The sequence below is a fragment of the Mobula birostris genome, chromosome 3 (assembly GCF_030028105.1).
Source record: "Mobula birostris isolate sMobBir1 chromosome 3, sMobBir1.hap1, whole genome shotgun sequence".
NCBI classification, from domain to species: Eukaryota; Metazoa; Chordata; class Chondrichthyes; order Myliobatiformes; family Myliobatidae; genus Mobula; species Mobula birostris.
This window is the reverse complement of record NC_092372.1, coordinates 48,844,409-48,863,611: the sequence shown is the minus strand read 5'-3', so window position 1 is coordinate 48,863,611 and position 19,203 is coordinate 48,844,409. Positions and strand designations below refer to the sequence as shown.

The 19,203-nt window shown below is 39.3% G+C and overlaps 1 protein-coding gene across 2 annotated transcripts in view; it reads right to left on the bottom strand.

Moving 5' to 3' along the window:
• LOC140195023 (E3 ubiquitin-protein ligase RNF180-like) overlaps window positions 1-19,203 on the bottom strand; it is a 176,411-nt gene that overhangs the window by 93,234 nt on the left and 63,974 nt on the right. For both annotated transcript variants that reach the window (XM_072252595.1, XM_072252596.1), the window contains exon 5: window positions 11,141-12,187. In XM_072252595.1, coding sequence (XP_072108696.1) covers window positions 11,141-12,187 — 1,047 coding nt within the window. The remainder of the gene's footprint in view (window positions 1-11,140; window positions 12,188-19,203) is intronic.

Sequence of the window (19,203 nt, the reverse complement as noted above, 5' to 3'; positions counted from 1 at the left end):
TCTCCATTCAAAGTAAACTGAGAAAAGCACCTAAAGATGTGAATAAGCTCTATTAATATGCTTTTCAAATTTTACAAGTATCTGAAAAGAAAAGAAAACTGATTGTTTTATTTTAAGATTTCGAAAATAATGAATAAGTAAAGCATTATTTTCCATCACACAGAATATCAAAGCTCTGTTAAGCTTGTGTAATAAACTTTATGCTAATCTTACATGTTACATAAATATTTAACTTTTTGAACATTCGTAACATCTGAAATATGACTTTGAACATTGTTTATGTTGCAATAGAAAATCAAGCATAAAATGCATCATTATTCTGTCAGTTAAACATTTGATAAAAAGTTCTTAAATTATTAAGAGCTTCAGATAATGAACGTCAATTAATTTACAGCTGCTAATGAATGAAATTCAATCTGTCTGGCCTGATATACTGTACACAGTGGCTTGATTCCCCATTCTGCACTATTTACAACATTTTCAAACTTTATAGACAATTCTCAGTTAAAAGGAAAAATGACACCCCATATCAGAGTCGGAAGCTGCAAAGGGGAATGGAACCATTGCTTGAGGGTGGCAAGCTAAGGGAGGCAGATGAATAAACACTGCTTGAGCTTCCAGCCGGGTACAGGTATCGATTTTAACTGACATTTCGATGACAAACTACAATCTTTATCTGGGACCACTTGGTAAAGGAAGTCATTGATGGCCCAAGTATCATCCCTGCTGAAGACATTTGGGTTAGTCATCAAAATGTCAGTTAAAATTGATATCAGTACCCGGCTGGAAGCCTACAAAGGGTTTATTCGTCATTTATGCCAGGAAAGCACTTTTTACAAGGTAGGTAGAGTTTGACATGTATAAGTGTGCAATAATTTGTTTGGAATTCAAAAAGAAACATTAAAATGACAGAACAACACGGAAGCAAAGAATTGGGTATGCAGGAATGCAAATCATTGAAATTTGAAAGCAGCTACAGTGAATTCTTTGGAATACAAAAGATAAGAAGTTATGCTAGAGCTTTTGTAATTATCAGACTCTATCTGAAACACTTTGTTTGGAAGCAGCCTAACAATATGTAAGAAACATATACGGAAGAAGTCCATCTGGCCCTTTGAGCCTTGTCTGTCATTCATCAAGACCATGGCTGATCTTCTACCTCCCTACCATTTTTCAGCACCAGGCCCATAACCCTCGATTTCCTTTATGTCCACAATGACTGAGACCACAGCACTATTGAGTAGAGAGTCTCAGAAGTCAAATTTTCACTAACCTTTGAGAAAAGAATGTTTTCCTCATCTCAGTGCTAAAAAGCCTACCCTTTATTGTGAATCTTTGTCCCATGTTCCTAGATTCCTCAGTTAGGCGAACAACATAACCACACATCCCTCCACTCCAAACTAAGAATTGTGCAAAATTCAATGAGATTTCTTTTCATTCTACTAAACTCCAGAGAATAGAGATTTGCTCACTAAATCTTCCTTTATGCAGCATTCATCACTGGAACTTTTCAAGTAAATTTTTTGCTGCAGTGTGTGGAGACTAACAAAGCATGAGCACACACAGAAAATCCTTCGTTCCTGATATGCTGAATGCGTTCTATGCATGATTTGACCAATTGACAACTGTGACATCAAGGAAAGCCTCTCTCTTCCTGAGGAACAGGCACCATATCTGGCTGCAACTGGAGTAGATGGCCAAAGCTATGGCATCATCAGCCATGGTAAATGCATGCTAAGCTACAAGGCCAGACAACATATCTGCTCAGGTGCTGAGGGACTGTGCAGTCCAATTAACAGAGGTCCGAATGGATATCTTTAATATCTCTGTGAAACAGTTCACTGTCCTTACAGGCTTCAAGATGACCACCATCATTTTGGTGCCAGGAAGGGCAACAGTAAATGGCCTAAATCAGTGGTCTCCAACCTCCAGGCCGCAGACCGATACCAGGCCACGGAGCATGCAGGGGTGCAGCAGTAGCTGGAGCACACCCAGCACATCCTTAAGAAAAAAGCCGAAATAAACAAACTTATTAATTAGGTGCCACCCAGAAGCCAGTCTTCATTAGAGGAACTGAGATGGAGAGGGTCAATAACTTTAAATTCTTCAGCATTAAGGATCAACGTTTCTCTCTCTAAAAGTGTCAGAGGATCTGTCGTGGGACCAGCACATAACTGTCATTACAAAGAAAGCACGGCAGCGCCTATACTTTATTAGAAGTTTGCGTAGATTGAACATGTCACCTCGATCCTGACAGCCCTGTCTTTTCAGCCTGTCTGGGCTGGCGTTTAAATTGACCAAACAATGGAACAGCTAAAGGCTCCAGCGCCCTGGAAAGAGGAGTGAACATCGCGTAGAGCAAGTGAAATCGGCAATCGCCTCTGATCTGGGCCAACATTTACGTGCCGGGTGGCACCTAATTAATTAGCTTGCTTATTTTGGCTTTTTTCTCAAAGATGTGCTGGGTGCGCTCCGGCTACCGCTGCACCCTTGCATGCTTCGTGGCCCAGAGGTTGAGGACCACTGGCCTAAATGATTACCGCCCAGTGGCAATGACTTTAACAGTCATGAAGTGCTTTAAGTCGCTGACAATAGATTGTATGAACTCCCACATTCCAGCTACATTGGACTCCTTCCAGTTTGCTTACCCTTCAAAGCAGTCCACTGATATTGCCATAGCCTTGGCCATCCACTGCTTCCTCTCCCACCAAGAAACCGATGCCCTGTACCCCAGGAAGTTGTTCATCGACTTCAGCCTGGTGTTCAACATGATCATCACTCCAAGACTGATGGGTAAGCTGTCCTCATTGAGACTCAACACTCCTCTCTGTAACTGGATCTTCTTAAAGGAAAGACTCCAGTCAGTCAGAGTTGCAGCAACACCTCAAGCTCCATCACACTGACCATTGGTGCTGCCCAGGGTTGTGTGCTCAGCCTGCTACTGACTCACGAATGCACTGCCTGATTCAGCTCAAACCGCATCAAGTTCACTGATGATATTACAGTGTGCAACAGTATGCAACGGTCCCCATCCCCATTCTACAACTTTTTACAGAAGCACCATCAAGTGTGTCCTGTTTGGCTGCATCATTATGTGGTACGGAAGCTGCAAGGCATCTGACCACAAGACCCTACCAAAGACATTAAAAACAGCCAAGAGGATCACTGAGGTCTCCCCCACGCCTATTTGTGACATTTACCGAGAGCATTGCAGATGAATAACACAAAGCACTTTTGAGGATCCCAACCACCCATTCCACAATCTCTTGACCCACTAACATCAGGAAGGAGATAAAAAAAAAAGAACCAGGACTTGGACTACCAGACTAGATAACAACTTCTGCCCTCGGGCTGTAAGACTAATGAACACCCTGCCACCACCGAGGTCTCTTCACTGAAACAACGACCTGTTTACTGTTTACCTGTGCCGCACTTTACTACATGCAGTATATTTGAATTATATTTTATTGACTTATTTATAGTAAAATATTTTGGTTTAAGTGCAGCCTGATATACATTGTGTGGGTGCACTGTGGTCCAGAGGAATGTGGTTTTGTTTGGTTGTATACAGTACGTGGACAGTCAGATGACAATAAACTTGAACTTGGATTAGAATTAACACTGCACACAAAACCCTAAGTGTGGTGTGACCAAAGCACTAAATAAAAGCAAAAATATTTCCTAATGGTTCTAATTCAAATCCTCTCATAATAAAGGCCAGCATACTACTTACCTTAGAAACATAGTTGCAGACCACAGGCTGTATGTAAATTTCAAATATAAATAAAAAGGCTTCACAATATTTGCTTTATTTCTGGATAAAAAATTCAGATATAAAGATTATAAGTAAAATGCTTACTTGTGCAATCTATCAGTGGCATTTTATTCCAGATGTCCAGCATTTCTCTACTCTCTTTTCTTACAGTACCATGTTAGTTTTATTGCTATCATTATACTTACATTATTACAAATTTGATGATAACTAATCAAACCATGTGCAAAGGCAAGCTCGCAGCATGTTGCTTCCAAACAGAAATTTATATTTTTGCAGTTTGAAGCAGGGTACAAAAATGGTATACAGCACTGCAGGGATCAACACACAATTAAAGCCTGGCTTTCTTAAACTTACCATATATTTAGACAATGTACTTCATGGTCGGATGATTCACATTATGCTGCCATACACGGAAAGTTTTGCAACTTCCAATAATATATAATAATTTGTAATGTTTCATGTGCCACCAAGAGAAAAAAAATTCATTGTTGTATGGACTTATACAAACCAACTAAAACTAGCTAAGTTAACCAGAGTTAACATGTTTGAATTACTTTTAATCTCCCCTATCTGCTATTTTTCCCTTCCCTTTTTGTTATGAAAGTACAGCTTCATTAGTAGATAAGGAAAGGTTATCTCCCACTAAAACAAGTCATTTGGTCATTAACAATTCACTTATCCAAACCAACTGCTGTTTTCTACATTACAAGAGCAATTACACTGAGTATACTATTGGCTGTAAAGTGTCAAGGTTGGAAAAGCAAATAATGGCTTTTAATAGATGATAATCACAGAAGTCTTCGGGTCATAGGATTCCACACTTCTGGAGCCATTCTGCCACTGATGTGTGCACTAGTCATAAATAATGCCATCTTCCAAAACAAGGTCAAAATTCAAAGTTCAAAGTAAATTTATTATCAATGTATATGTCACCATATCCTACCCTGACGTTCATTTCATGGCAGACATTCACAGTAGAACAAAAATACAACAGAATCAATGAAAAACCACACACAGATTGACAATTCAATGTGCAAAAAAGACAAACTGTGCAAATACAAAAAAAAATACCGAGAACATGAGTTGTAGAGGCCTTGAAAGTGAGTCCACAGGTTCTGGATTTGGGTTGTGGCCCTGCAGATCACAGTTTTTAAGAATGCAATCTAACTATTTGCTAAATGCAGTGAGAACTTTTGTGTCTACCACTCTCCTAGGCAGTAAGTTCCAGGCCCTTACTGCCTTACATATGTACTATGACACAGAAAGTTGTTATTTTGCTTCCTGGTCAGTTTTGTCTCCCAGTGGAGCAATCCCATTATTTTGGATAGAGCTGTGAAATAATAAAGGAGCAACCACTGTTATGGATTCTGACTGGCACTCTGTGCCTGTGCTGTTCTGTAGGGATCAGTGCTGGGATGTCTGTTGTGTGTGACACATGCAATTCATTTGGACATAAATGTAGATTGGTTGCTTTGGAAGGTTACAGGTTTCTCATAAATTGGAGGAGTTCACGATATTGAAAGAGGTGGTCAAAGGACACAGAAGTATATAGATTAATTGGAAACATGGGCAGAGAAAAGGCAGATAGAGTTTAAACAGGTTAACTGTGAAGGTGTTGCACTTTCGGAAGTCAAATATAAGTGAAAAAGTATGCAGTAAATGGCATCGGGAGTTTTTTTTAAATTTTCTTCTATAACTTATTTTCCTCTATCAACAGAGTTAACTATTTTAGATCTTGACCCTTGCTTTTAACTCTTAATTTCTTCACTAAATACCAGAAACAGCAAGGGACGAGAACAGATTCCTACACAATCCCAACTGTCATAGCCTGCCCCTGCTGAAACCCTGGTCACGTTAACCATCTGCTTCCATAGGTTGTAGCCCTGCATCAGTCAGCGTTTAATCAATCTTGTAACCCTCTCTTGGCTCCCAAGTGGTTTTTATTAACTGTTTTATTTCCACTGTACTTTATTGTATACAACCATATGAGTTATCTAACCCTTTTCCGGAAGTACAATCTTATGTCATTTGAGGAAAATTGTCATGCCATGGTGGGAAACAATCAGATGCAACCACCAAAGCTCCTTCACCAGCCCTGCTCTTCAAAAATGTCACCACCAGACTATCTAGGAGGTTAATTGACATTAATGGCCCGATTACTAAAGCAACATCTAGGATCTTGGTGATGCGCTCACCTCTTGGTTCTGAATGGGTGGAATGGTTGCTCAATAATTGAGTTTGCTACTCATAGTTCCAAGGACATGGGTTCTACTCAGACGTCAGATGTACACATTCTTCCCAAGGCCTAGAGAGTTTCTTTTGGGTCTCCAGCTTCCTCACATATTTCAAAGATGCACTAGTGAGGTTATTTGGTTACTAGAAAATATTCTTCGCCTCAGTACAGCAGCAATAGCAGTGCCCAGATCAATATTGTTCACCCGCTTAGCACTATTGTCAAGGAGCTCAGTCTTCATCGGCAGAATACTGTGGTGCAGATCCCATTGGCTCTACTTGGATTCCAACCTGGATATATCTTTCTGCTCATTCCTCACTGCTCACTCAACAATGGCCAACCCAAATGCATCCTCTGATATATGTTCTAGCACTTACAGATCATGGCTCTGCTTAACTAATTTCCAAAACTAAGTAGTCTTCAATTCACTGTAAAGATATGCTTCACCTTCCAACAAGTTTCTCTGCTTTCTTTTATTCAGAGTTCAAAGTAAATTTAATATCAAAGTACATATAAAACACTAAGATTCATTTTCTTGCAGACATACTCAATAAAGCCATAATAGAATAATAATTATAACAGAATCAGTGGAAGACCGCACAAGCTTGAGAGTTCAATCAGTGGGCAAAATATAAAAACTGTGCAAATACAAAAAGAAAGAAAGAATAATAATAAATAAATAAGCAATAATTAATGAGAACATGAGATGAAGAGTCTACAAAAGTGAGTCCACAGGTTGACGGAACAGTTCAGTGATGGGGCAAGTGAAGATGAATGAAGTTATCCCTTTTGGTTCAAGAGTCTGATGGTTGTGGAGTAATAACTGTTCCTGAACCTGGTGGTGTGGGTTCTGAGGCTCATGTACCTTCTTCCTGATGGCAGCAGCAAGAAGAAAGCATGACCTGGGTGGTGGGAGTCCCTGATGATAGATGCTGTTTTCCTGTGACAATGCTCTGTGTAGATGTGCTCAATGGAGAGGAGGGCTTTACCCATGATGGACTGGGCTGTATTCACCACTTCATTTATTTACATTTACATTTAGTATTCATTTACAGGTAAAATCGTTACTTGATAAAACTAGTGTTAACTGCTCACTCCTAGTTGCCTTTGAAAACCTGATGGTGTGACACCTTCTTGAAAAGCTACTTTCCTTCTAATAAAATTACCATCACTGTGTTGTTAAGTAGAGTGTTTCAGGGCATAAAAATAGCAAGTAAAGGGATGCTTCTCGTATATTTCTAAGTAAGGACAGTGTGCAACTTGGAGAGGAACCTGGAGGTCATTCAAGATTGCCGAGCCTCTGGCAGATTGCTGAGTCTCTAGCAATGATCTTTAATGATCTTTGCATCATCAATGGGGATGGGAGAGGTTCCGGAGGATTGGAGGGTTGCAGATGTTGTTCCCTTATTCAAGAAAGGGAGTAGAGATAGCCCAGGAAATTCTAGACCAGTGAGTCTTACTTCAGTGCTTGGTAAGTTGACAGAAAAGATCTTGAGAGGCAGGATTCATGAATATTTGGAGAGGCATAATATGATTAGGAATAGTCAGCGTGGCTTTGTCAAAGGCAAGTCGTGCCTTACGAGCCTGATTGAATTTTTTGATGATGTGACTAAACACGTTGATGAAGGTAGAGCAGGAGATGTAGTGCATATGGATTTCAGCAAGTTATTTGATAAGGTAACCAATGCAAGGCTTATTGAGAAAGTAAGGAGGCATGGGATCCAAGGGGATATTGCTTTGTGGATCCAGAACTGGCTTGCTCACAGAAGGCAAAGAGTGGTTATAGGTGGGTTATATTCTGCATGGAGGTCGGTGACCAGTGGTGTGCCTCAGGGATCTGTTCTGGGACCCCTTCTCTTTGTGATTTTTATAAATGACCTGGATGAGGAAGTGGAGGGATGGGTTCGTAAATTTGCTGATGACACAAAAGTTCGGGGTGTTGTGGATAGTGTGGAGGGCTGTCAGAGGTTACAGCGGGACATCGATAGGATACAAAACTGGGCTGAGAAGTGGCAGATGGAATTCAACCCAGATAAGTGTGAGGTGGTTTATTTTGGTAGGTCAAATATGATGGCAAAATATAGTATTAATGGTAAGATTCTTAGCAGTGTGGAGGATCAGAGGGATCTTGGGGACTGAGTCTATAGGACACTCAAAGCTGCTGCGCAGGTTGACTCTGTAGTTAAGAAGGCATATGGTGCATCGGCCTTCATCCACCGAAGGATTGAGTTTAAGAGCCGAGATAATGTTACAGCCATACAGGACCCTGGTCCGATTCCACTTGGAGTACTGTGCTCAGCTCTGGTCACTTCACTACAGGAAGGATGTGGAAACTGTAGAAAGGGTGCAGAGGAAATTAACAAGTATGTTGCCTGGATTGGGGAGCATGCCTTATGAGAACAGGTTGAGTGAACTCGGCCTTTTCTCTTTGGAGTGGCAGAGGATGAGAGGTGACCTGATAGGGGCGTATAAGATGATGACAGGCATTGATCATGTGGCTAGTCAGAGGCTTTTTCCCAGAGCTGAAATGGCTAACACGAGAAGGCACAGTTTTAAGGTGCTTGGAAGTAGTTACAGAGGAGATGTCAGGGCTAAGTTTTTTTATACAGAGAGAGGTGAGTATATGGAATGGGCTGTCGGCGGCAGCGGTGGAGGCGGATACAACAGAGTCTTTTAAGAGACTCCTGAATAGGTACATGGAACTTAGGAAAATAGCTATGGGTAATCCTAGGTAATTTGTAAAGTAAGTACATGTTCGGCACAGTACTGTGGGTCGAAAGGCCTGTATTGTGCTGTAGGTTTTCTCTGTTTCTATGTTTCTATTTTTCTGTTTCATTAACATAACATTAAGCTTCACAAAACTGTTTCAGCAGTTCCATCTTGAACCAGATCTACCAGAGAGGAGCCATCTGAATTCCTGAACTCTGGGTTTGAAGCTGGACACAATTCATTAAGCGCTTTTGCCATTTATCCAACCCTTCAGAATGACACTGGAGAATTCGCTGTCATCCCTTCTTCCACCAAATGAATTTTTATCTTTATATACCTCACAGTGTTTTTTTTATCTATCTGATATTCAGCATTTAAAATTATAGAGCATTTTTATGTTTATTTTGCAAGAGCAGAAATTACTTTCAAAAATTGTGAAGACACTAAATATACCCTCAATTGTTGTCTAATCATTGCAAATTAGATACTATTTTAATTTTTAACACCATCAAAATCCAGCTTTTTTAAGAAACAATTTCATTTTTCTATTATAGGTTTTGGAATCACGGAAGCAGTAAAGTTCAAACCATTCAATCCATCTAAATTATACTGGCTTATACCAGAACAATTTAGTCAATTCCACTTTCCAATTCTTTCTCAATAGCCCTTTAAACTTCAAATATTTGTCCTGCAATCTGCATCTACTACACTAACAGATTATTGTTATTTAGTGTCAAATTCTAGTCTCCCCTTAATACCCTAGACATTTTGATAATAACTTTATTGCTATGCCTTTTGGAGTCCACTGAGAACAGGTTCTCCATAATCATCCTATCAAGAACTTGTACATTTCTATCAAATCTCCTTCTCTTTAAAAAATACCATTCTCTCTTCCCTCTCCTTGTATCCAAAATACCCAAACCCAGAAACATTTCAGAAAATCCTTTCTAGGGGCCTTGACATTCTTCCTAAAATCCAATGACCAATGTAAAGTAGTTTAGTTACGGTCCTCATAGTATTTTATAACACTTTACTTTTGCATTTTGTGTGTGACACCTCAAACCCTTATGCATTGAAGTTGAGAGGGTGAGAGTTTCAAGTTCCTAGGAGCGAACATCACCAACAGTCTGTCCTGGTCCAACCACGTAGATGTCATGGCCAACAAAGCACAGCGATGCCTCCACTTCCTCAGGAGGCCAAAGAAATTTGGCATTTTCCCATCGAGCTTTACCAATTTTTAGCAATGCACCATAGTAAGCATCCTATTCAAATACATCATGGCTCATTATAGTAACTACTCTGTCATGACCACAAGAAACTTCAGAGTTGTGGACAGTGCTCAGCACATCATGGAAACCAACCTTCCCGCCAAAGACTCTTGCCTATAACTTCTCACTGCCTCAGTAATGCAGGTAGCATAAACGACGACCTCATCCACCCCAGATACTCTTTCATCTCCCGCTTCCATCTGGCAGAAAATATAAAAGCACTTACCACCAGACTCATAGATAGTTTCTACTCCATGGCAGAGTTTGTCATTGAAACGTTAGTTAAAATCGATACCTGTCCCCGGCTGGAAGCCCGAGAAGAGTTTATTCATCATATAAGCTGGGAGAGCACTAGTTCCTTTTTTTTCAAACAACTAATTAGTTCTCTAATGTAATAAATGGACTTTTGACCACACAATCTACCTCATTATGAACTCGCACCTTATTATTTACCCACACTGCACTTTCTCTTTAGCTGTTTCACTTTGTTTCGCATCGTGTTATTGCGTTTCCTTGTTCTTCCTCAATGCATTGTGTAATGATTTGATCACTTTGCAAGAAAAAAACTTTTTACTATATATTGGCACACGTCACAATAATAAAGCAATTCCAATTCCTATTCACTTACATAATTTGACCAACCATCTTCAAATATTTGCATACATTTGCACCCAAGCCTGTTGGTTTCTGCAATTTTACTATTATACCATTTAGTCTAGTTGGTTTCCCCCCTTTCTTCAGTTCACACTTGTCTGCATTAACATACATTCACACTTCACCAGTTCATCTGTAATGTCAACTCTAGTTAGTATCCTCATCATTGCTAATGTATTTTGTGTAAACTACAAATTTTATTTAACAGTAATGTCCATCATTAATATATATCATAAATAATAGCAGCTCCAATATGAAACCCTGAAGAATACACTGTTAATATTGCTTTGATCTAAAAACAATTGTTGTTTATAACTTGGGATTTTTGGTGCCTAAGTTGTGCTCTTCTTAAGCAATCACTGACTCTTTGATTCTAATTTAAATGCAGATTATATTTTAAATGATATTCCTTATTTTTTACTGAGTAGTTCCCAATTTTAACCTGACTTTCTGATATTAACATTACCGCATGTAGGCTGTCTCAGGCTTTCAAGCACTGACCTGTTTTTGTTCCTTCAATTTGCTCTGATGCCATCGCTGCCACTTCCGCTGTTTCCTCTTCAAATTCTTAAGTTTATTTCTCTCTCTTTTACTCAAGGGTCTCTCATCTACAGAGGAAAATAAGGGAACGCATGGCGCAGGATCATCACAGGGATTGTTTGTTCCAGCTTCATGTCCTTCTCCCCTCTCTTCTGCATCACTTGTTTCAGTACTTGAGTCAGGGGACCAACCTCTAACAGTGGTGGATACATGAGCAGCTTTGTTCCTACAGTGTCTTGGCACAGATGGACCAGGATCGATGTTTCCTTCATCAACTGGATGGTCATGGAATGACTGAGGGTTCAACACAAAATCAGCCTCTTTAATGTATCGATTAGGAAAGAGAGATCCATTTGATTCTTCTCTTGCAAGCAGTTGCAGTTTAGTATCTTCTGACACCGAAATCTGCTGTATCGGATTAGAAGCCTCATCTATGTGATTCATTATAAGGCCACAAGAAGAAGATCGCGGACATAATCCATGAATGCTAGCAGAACTAACTGACACATCCTTTGAGCTTATGCTGTTAAAATCCAAACTGAAAGACTTTTTGTGAAAACCTTTCACTGCACATCTGGCTGTCACTGGCTGTGAAGCAGAAGAGCATGGCTGTGGATAAGCTGCTTTGAAGTTGCTGTCAACTTCTACAATTCCTCTGTTGTGTGATCTTGCCTCCAGGCAAAGGGCATCAGTCCCTTGTTCATGATCCATCTTTTTCAAATGATGTAAAAATTCTTTTTGCCTGTAGTGGAACAAACTATTTTTTGACCCATGCTCCAACTTCTCCACAGGTTCTAGTATGTGTATATATCGTATTTTCTGCAAGGATTTCACCTCTGCAGACTCAGTGGTTCTGATTAAATGTAGCGGTTCATAGTCAGTCCGACGCTTGCAGATATGAACAGTCACTGTCTGCCCACAAGGGCATTTGGCAGGGCAAACAAAATTAAATTCCCCTAGACGGGCCCCACAGTGCTGGCAGTTCAGTTTCCCAATTGTCCACCATGACTATAGAAAAGAAATAAACAACACTGGTCATTGTAATTAAAAAAAGCGGGAAAGTGACCACATCAACTATTTCATACAAATCATAAGGTCAGCTTTTCTTTCTGTGTGTCATGTGGAATCTAGTACTACACAGAAAAGCCCACATAACTGCATGCTGAGGCACCTGATTTGGCAGATTGTGTGGGTTTACAGCGCATCAGAGAAGCAGACTTTAGAAAATACATATTATTCAGTTGTGCCTGAAAATTCCCACTGTTTTATGCCAAAAAGCATAATCTATAATAATGCCTTTAACAGTTAAGAACATAAATAGCTTTATGATCACAGACCACTGATAAAAGTATGGCTGAACTATCAAAAAGATCTCAAAACCACAACCTATGAGTACTAAAAATGAAGTTGTTTTCCAGCTCAAAATACCCAAAAATTAAAATGCTGAATAGATGTTCCATCGTTATTTCAGAATACAGTAGAAAAAATGTTAAACATTTTGAGGATTATTGTTAATTAGTCAAAGCAAACAGTTTATGTTCCATTCATTTCATACTGAAAAAAGTCATTATTTGTTTAAAAATGGCAACAATTATATTTTGATTATAGTGGGTGTAGATTTTCTGCATATCTTATTTTAAAGTATTCTAATTTGGATCCTGCTCCAATCTAAATAGTAATTTTACCGTTATACAGATTTGTTTTACTAAAATGCATATTGCAAGTTTAGTAAAGACAAAACAATTTATGGAGTGAATAATCTCCTGAAAGTGATGAGTAGCAACACCATTTAATGAACATTGAGTATGAGTTCATGTTATAAATAATGCAAGAAACTTAAAAATCAATAATCATTACATTTTGATTATAAATGAAAATTCAGTCAATTGTTTTTAAAACAGTATTGGCACTGTGTCACAAAAGGAGAATGAATGTAAGACCAGAGAAATAGCTACTTCCAGTTACATCATGTAACATGAATATAATCATCATTTCTCAATGTGTGAAAGACTCATGAAGACAATACAGTCAGAAACTTAGTCTCATCCATTTAATACGACGATGAGGAGCAATTTCCTCATGCAGTGATTTGTGACTCTGAAAGTTTCTATCCCTAAGTACGATAGCTGTCAAGTACCTTCAGGTCCAAGATTAACAGACTTTTTGAATCAAGGCTTAATTTTTGTCATGGGGATCAGGAGAAGATACATAATTGGAGAATGATCATGATCATATTAAATGGAATATACAGCACTCAAGAAGCCCCTTGATTCACTCTAGTTCTACTTTTAGTGTTATTATAATAAAACTATCTGAATTATATTTTTTCTCATGAGTATCAAATGGTGATTTTTGTGCTAAACTCACAAAGATCTCAACCCAGATGATTTACATAAGCAGTAAAAATTCCTGTCAGCAATTGCATCTGTGGTCCAGGAAAAGGAAGTTCAATACCAGAGGGGGAGAATCACTCTAAGAAAGAGCAAATTTAATAAGCTTCAGATTTTGTTTTAACTTCAGCCACAATACAAGACTGATAAGGTAGACAAATCTGGTAAGAGAGAGAGAGATACCAATTATTGGTGCTCAGCAGCTTCCAATCAACTGTCTGTTTCATCTTAGTAGCACAGGCTAATAAACAGTTGAAGTAATTTATAATATAGTAGTTTAGGACACACTGCTAAGTCTTAAATTAGTTACAATGTTTGGCAGGAGTTCAAGTCAATCTGGCAAATTGAGGTTCAACTCAAATTAAGTCCTTCCCTGTCAACTCTCTCCGTCCAAAGGCATAGAATATTTAATATTCCAAAAAGATTTGTTGTTTTATTCCACAAAAAAAACAGGCAACCCCTGTTTACTAGATTCCTTACCAAAATGTAGTTCACATATCAGAAAGGATGAGCAAATCATTGATAATTTTTTTAATGCAGTTTACATGGTCCACTTTGCCAAATCATAGCATAGGACTGAGCTTGCATATTTCATTTAATTATCCATATGATCTCACTAGGATTCTCAAATGCAAGTTCACTGATGTGCTGGTAGAATAAGATGATTCATCCTTTAAAAAAAATCAAATCGAACAAGAGTATCTGCAATCTGGCTACAGCAGAATCTTAACTGGCTTGCATGGAACAGGCATTAAATAAGGTAAGGTGACTATTTTTTGGTAATGAATTGAAATAGAGGGCTTACCTCAGTCAAAAATCAAAAGGCTGGCATTTAGCATATTGTGGCAATAAAACAGATGATCAGGTAATTTTTTATGGCTAATAAATTCATGGCAAAGTAAAAACTAATCCGTGACTAAAGATACTGAAACCTCTTCAGTCATGGAAGAACACAACTGGCATGTTCAAATTCTTATACAAATTATATGCTGAACATAACACAGCAAAAGTTCAGTAGTCAAGAAAAATAATTATTTACTGCTGTAGAAATTAGTACTCAGTGGAGAGTTAATGAAAGAACCTATAATGCTAAAAGTTAGAACAGAACTACAAGTTAAGAGTCCTTCTTTAGTTACTAAAATAAACATAACAAAGGCAAATCTAAGAATAACAAAATTAGTACTTACTACTTCAGTTAAAATATGCAATTTAATCACTTTAGTGGTCTCCTGCTGATACATTAACATCTTTTTCTGGTCCATTTTCATTGCTAAACATTGCAAATTATTTTTTTTAAATTTAGCATCGAAAAACCATTAAACAGACAAGATTTTATCTACTGCTCTACTTATTTACTGGATTCTACTTAAGTGTTTCAAACTTAAGTTTAAAAAACTGTCCAAATACCTTTTCAGGGCTACTGAGGAAGATAATCCCTCTCCAATGGTGTGCCTCTGCACTCAAAGTGTATATACTGGGAAACAAGCAATGGAGACTTTTCTCCCCCAGCCCCATACGCTGTGCTTCAGCACTGCGACATAAACACAAGAGATTCTGCAGATGCTGTGTCCTTTCCCCTCCACACCCTCACCCCATCTTCTTATTCTGGGTTCTGTCCCCTTCCTTTCCAGTCCTGACGATCACCCGAAATGCCGACCGTTGGTTCCTCTTCATAGATAAAGTCATATAGTCATAAAAAAGTACATCACATAAACTAGGCCCTTCAGCCCATCTAGTTCGTGCCACATCATTTAAGTTGCCTAGTCCTATGGACCTGCACCCAGACCATAGTTGTCCAAACCCCCGCCAACATGTACTGATACAAACTTCGCTTAAACATTGAAATCGAGCTTGCATGCACCTCTTGCACTGGTAACTCCTTCCACACTCTCACGACCCTCTGAGTGAAGAAGTTTCCCCTCAACTTCCCCTTAAACTTTTCACCTTTCACCCTTAACACATGATCTCTAGGTCTAGTCTCACTCAAGCTGAGGAGAAAGAAAAATTTTGATAGGTAAATGGATGAGAGGGGCTTGGAGGGAAAGCACATTATATATATATATAAATATGGTATGAATTATTTTGTAGTAGATTTCCATAAGACCATAAGATATGGGAACAAAATTAGGCCATTTGGCTCATCGAGTCTGCTCCACCATTTCATCATGGCTGATTCAATTTTCCTCTCAGCCCCAACCTTCTGCCTTTTCCTTGTATCTTTGTGGGTAGAGTTAAGAGACCACAAGGGTAAAAAAAAACCATTGTGGGAATCAATATAGGCCTCTAAATAGCAGCCAAGATGTGGGATTGAGATTTCAAAGGGAGCTGGAAAAAGCATGTAATAAGGGTGATGTCACAATTGTAATGGGAGTCTTCAATATGCATGGCCATTCGGAAAATCCGGTTGGTGTCAGATCACAAGAGAGGGAATTTGTTGAATGCCTATGAGATGACTTTTTAGAGCAGCTTGTGCTTGAGCCTACTAGGGCAAAGGCTATCTTAGATTAAGTGTTGTGTAATAATCCAGATTTTATTAGTCAGCTGAATATTAAGGAACCCCTAGGAGGCAGTGATGACAATATGATTGAATTCAATAAGGTTTGAGAGAGAGAGAAGCATAACTACCATGTATCAGTATGGCAATGGAATAAAGGGAATTACAGAGGCATGAGAGAGGAGCTTGCCCAGGTGGATTGGAGTGGGATACTGGCTGGGATGACAGTAGAACAGAGGTGCCTGAAGCTTCTGGGAATAGTTCACACGGTGCAGGATAAAAACTGTATGTCACAGAAGACAAATACTGTATGTCACAGTTCTCAAACGGCAGAGCTAGGTAACCATGGCTAACGAGGGAAGTTAAGGACTGCATAAAAGCCAAAGAAAGGACATATAAGGAAGCAGAAGTGAGTGGAGAAGTTGGATGATTGGGAAGCTTTTATCATCCTACAAAAGACAACTAAAAAGCTATAAGAGAAAAGCTGAAATTTGAGGACAAACTAGCTGATAATATAAAGCAGGATACTAAAAGTTTTTTTCAGTTATATAAAGAATAAAAGGAAGGTGAGAGTTGATACTGAACCACTAGAAAATGATGCTGTTGAGGTGGTAATGGAGGATAAAGAAATGGTAGATGAACTTAATAAGTACTTTGCTTCAGTATTCATGTGGAAGACACTAGCAGTCTGCCAGAGGTTCGTGAGTGTCATTGCTATTACAAAGGAAAAAGTGGTAGACAAACTGAAAGGTCTTAAGGTGGATAAGTCACCTGGACCAGATGGACTACATCCCAGAGTCCTACAAGAGGATGCTGAAGAGCTAACAGATGCGTTGGTCATGATCTATCACCACAATAAGTCAATGGCAGATGCAATCTCAATGGCTCTTCACATGGCCTTAGTCCACCTGGACAACACAAACACAGGTGTCAGGATGCTGTTCATCGACTATAGCTCAGCATTTAATACCATCATTCCCACAGTCCTGATTGAGAAGTTACAGAACCTGGGCCTCTACCTCCCTCTGCAATTGGATTCTCAACTTCCTAATCGGAAGACTACAATCAGTGCGGATTGGTGATAACACCTCCTCCTCACTGACAATCAACACTGGTGCACCTCAGGAGTGTGTGCTTAGCCCACTGGTCTAATCTCTATATACCCATGACTGTGTGGCTAGGCATAGCTCAAATATAATCGATAAATTTGCTGATGATACAACCATTGTAGGTAGAATCTCAGATGGAGACGAGAGGGCATACAGGAGTGAGATATGCCAACCAGTGGAGTGGTGTCGCAGCAACAACCTTATACTCAATGTCAGTAAGACGAAAGAGCTCATTGTGGACTTCAGGAAGGGTAAGACGAAAGAAAACATACCAATCCTCATAGAGGGATCAGAAGTGGAAAGAGTGCGCAGTTTCAAGTTCCTGGGTGTCAAGATTTCTGAGGACCTAACCTCTTCCCAACATTTCGATGCAGCTATAAAGAAGGCAAAACAGCGACTATACTTCACTAGGAGTTTGAAGAGATTTTGTATGTCAACAAATACACTCAAAAACTTCAAGCAACACACATCAAGGTTGCTGGTGAGTCTCGGCCCGAAACATCAACTGTACCTCTTCCTAGAGATGATGCCTGGCCTGCTGCGTTCACCAGCACCTTTGATGTATGTTGCTTGAATTTCCAGCACCTGCAGATTTCCTCGTGTTTGCAGTCAAGAACTTCTATAGCTGTATTGTGGACAGCAATCTGACAGACTGCATCATTGTCTGGTATGGAGGGGCTACTGCACAGGACCAAAAGAAGCTGCAGAGCGTTGTAAATTTAGTCAGCTCCATCTTGGATACTAGCCTACAAAGTAGCCAGGACATCTTCAAGGAGCTGTGTCTCAGAAAGGCAGCATCTATTATTAAGGACCTCCAGCACAAAGGGCATGCCCTTTTCTCACTGTTACCATCAGGTAGGAGGTACAGAAGCCTGAAGGCACAAATTCAGTGATTCAGGAACAGCTTCTTCCCCTCTGCCATTGACATTGAACCCTTAAACACTACCTCACTTTTTTATATATATTATTTCTGTTTTTGCACAATTTTTAATCTATTCAATATATGTACATTTTAATTGATTTACTTATTTAATAATAATAATAAATTTTTTCTTCTTCTATATTATGTATTGAATTGAACTGCTGCTGCTAAGTTAACAAATTTCACAACACATGCTGGTGATAATAAACCTGATTCTGATACTGAACTTTCAAGAATCACTTGATTCTGGCATGGTCCCGGGGGACTAGAAAATTGCAAATGTCACTCCACTCTTTACGAAGGGAGGAAAACAAAGGAGGAAATAATAGACCTGCTCGCCTGACCTCAGTGGTTGGTAAAGTATAGGCGTCCATTATTAAGGATGAGGTTTCAGGGTACTTGGAGCCTAATGATAAGTCAAAGTCAGCATGGTTTCTGTAAAGAGACATCTTGCCTGACAAACCTGTCAGAATTCTCGAGGTGGTAAGAAGGGACTGCTATTTTTCACATTGTTTGTCAATGATTTGGGTAACAGATTGATGGCTTTGTGGCAAAGGTTGTGGATGATATTAAGATAAGTGGAGGGGTAGGAAATGATAAGGAAGCAATGTGATTGATTACAGCAGGACTTAGACAAATTGGAAGAATGGGCAAAAATGTGGCAGATGGAATACAGTGTTGGGAAATGTATGATAATGTTTGGTAAAAGGAAATATAGTGCAGACTAGGATCTAAGATGGAAGAAAATACAAACATCAGAGGTCTTTGGAGTCCTTGTGCAAGACTCCCAGAAGGTTAATTTACAGTTTGAGTCTGTGGTAAAGAAGGAAAATGCAATGTTGACATTTATTTCAAGGGGAAGAGAATATAAGAACAAGGAGATAATGCTGAAACTTTATAAGACACTAGTCAGGCCGCACTTGGAGTATTATCAACAATTTTGGGCCCCCTATCTCAGAAAGGATGTATTGTCATTGGAAAGACTCCAGAGGGGGTTCATGAGGATGATTCTAGGAATGAAGGGGGGGTTAGCATATGAGGAGTGTTTGGAAACCTTGGGACTGTGCTCACTAGAATTTAGAAGAATATATGGGGATCTCATTGAAACC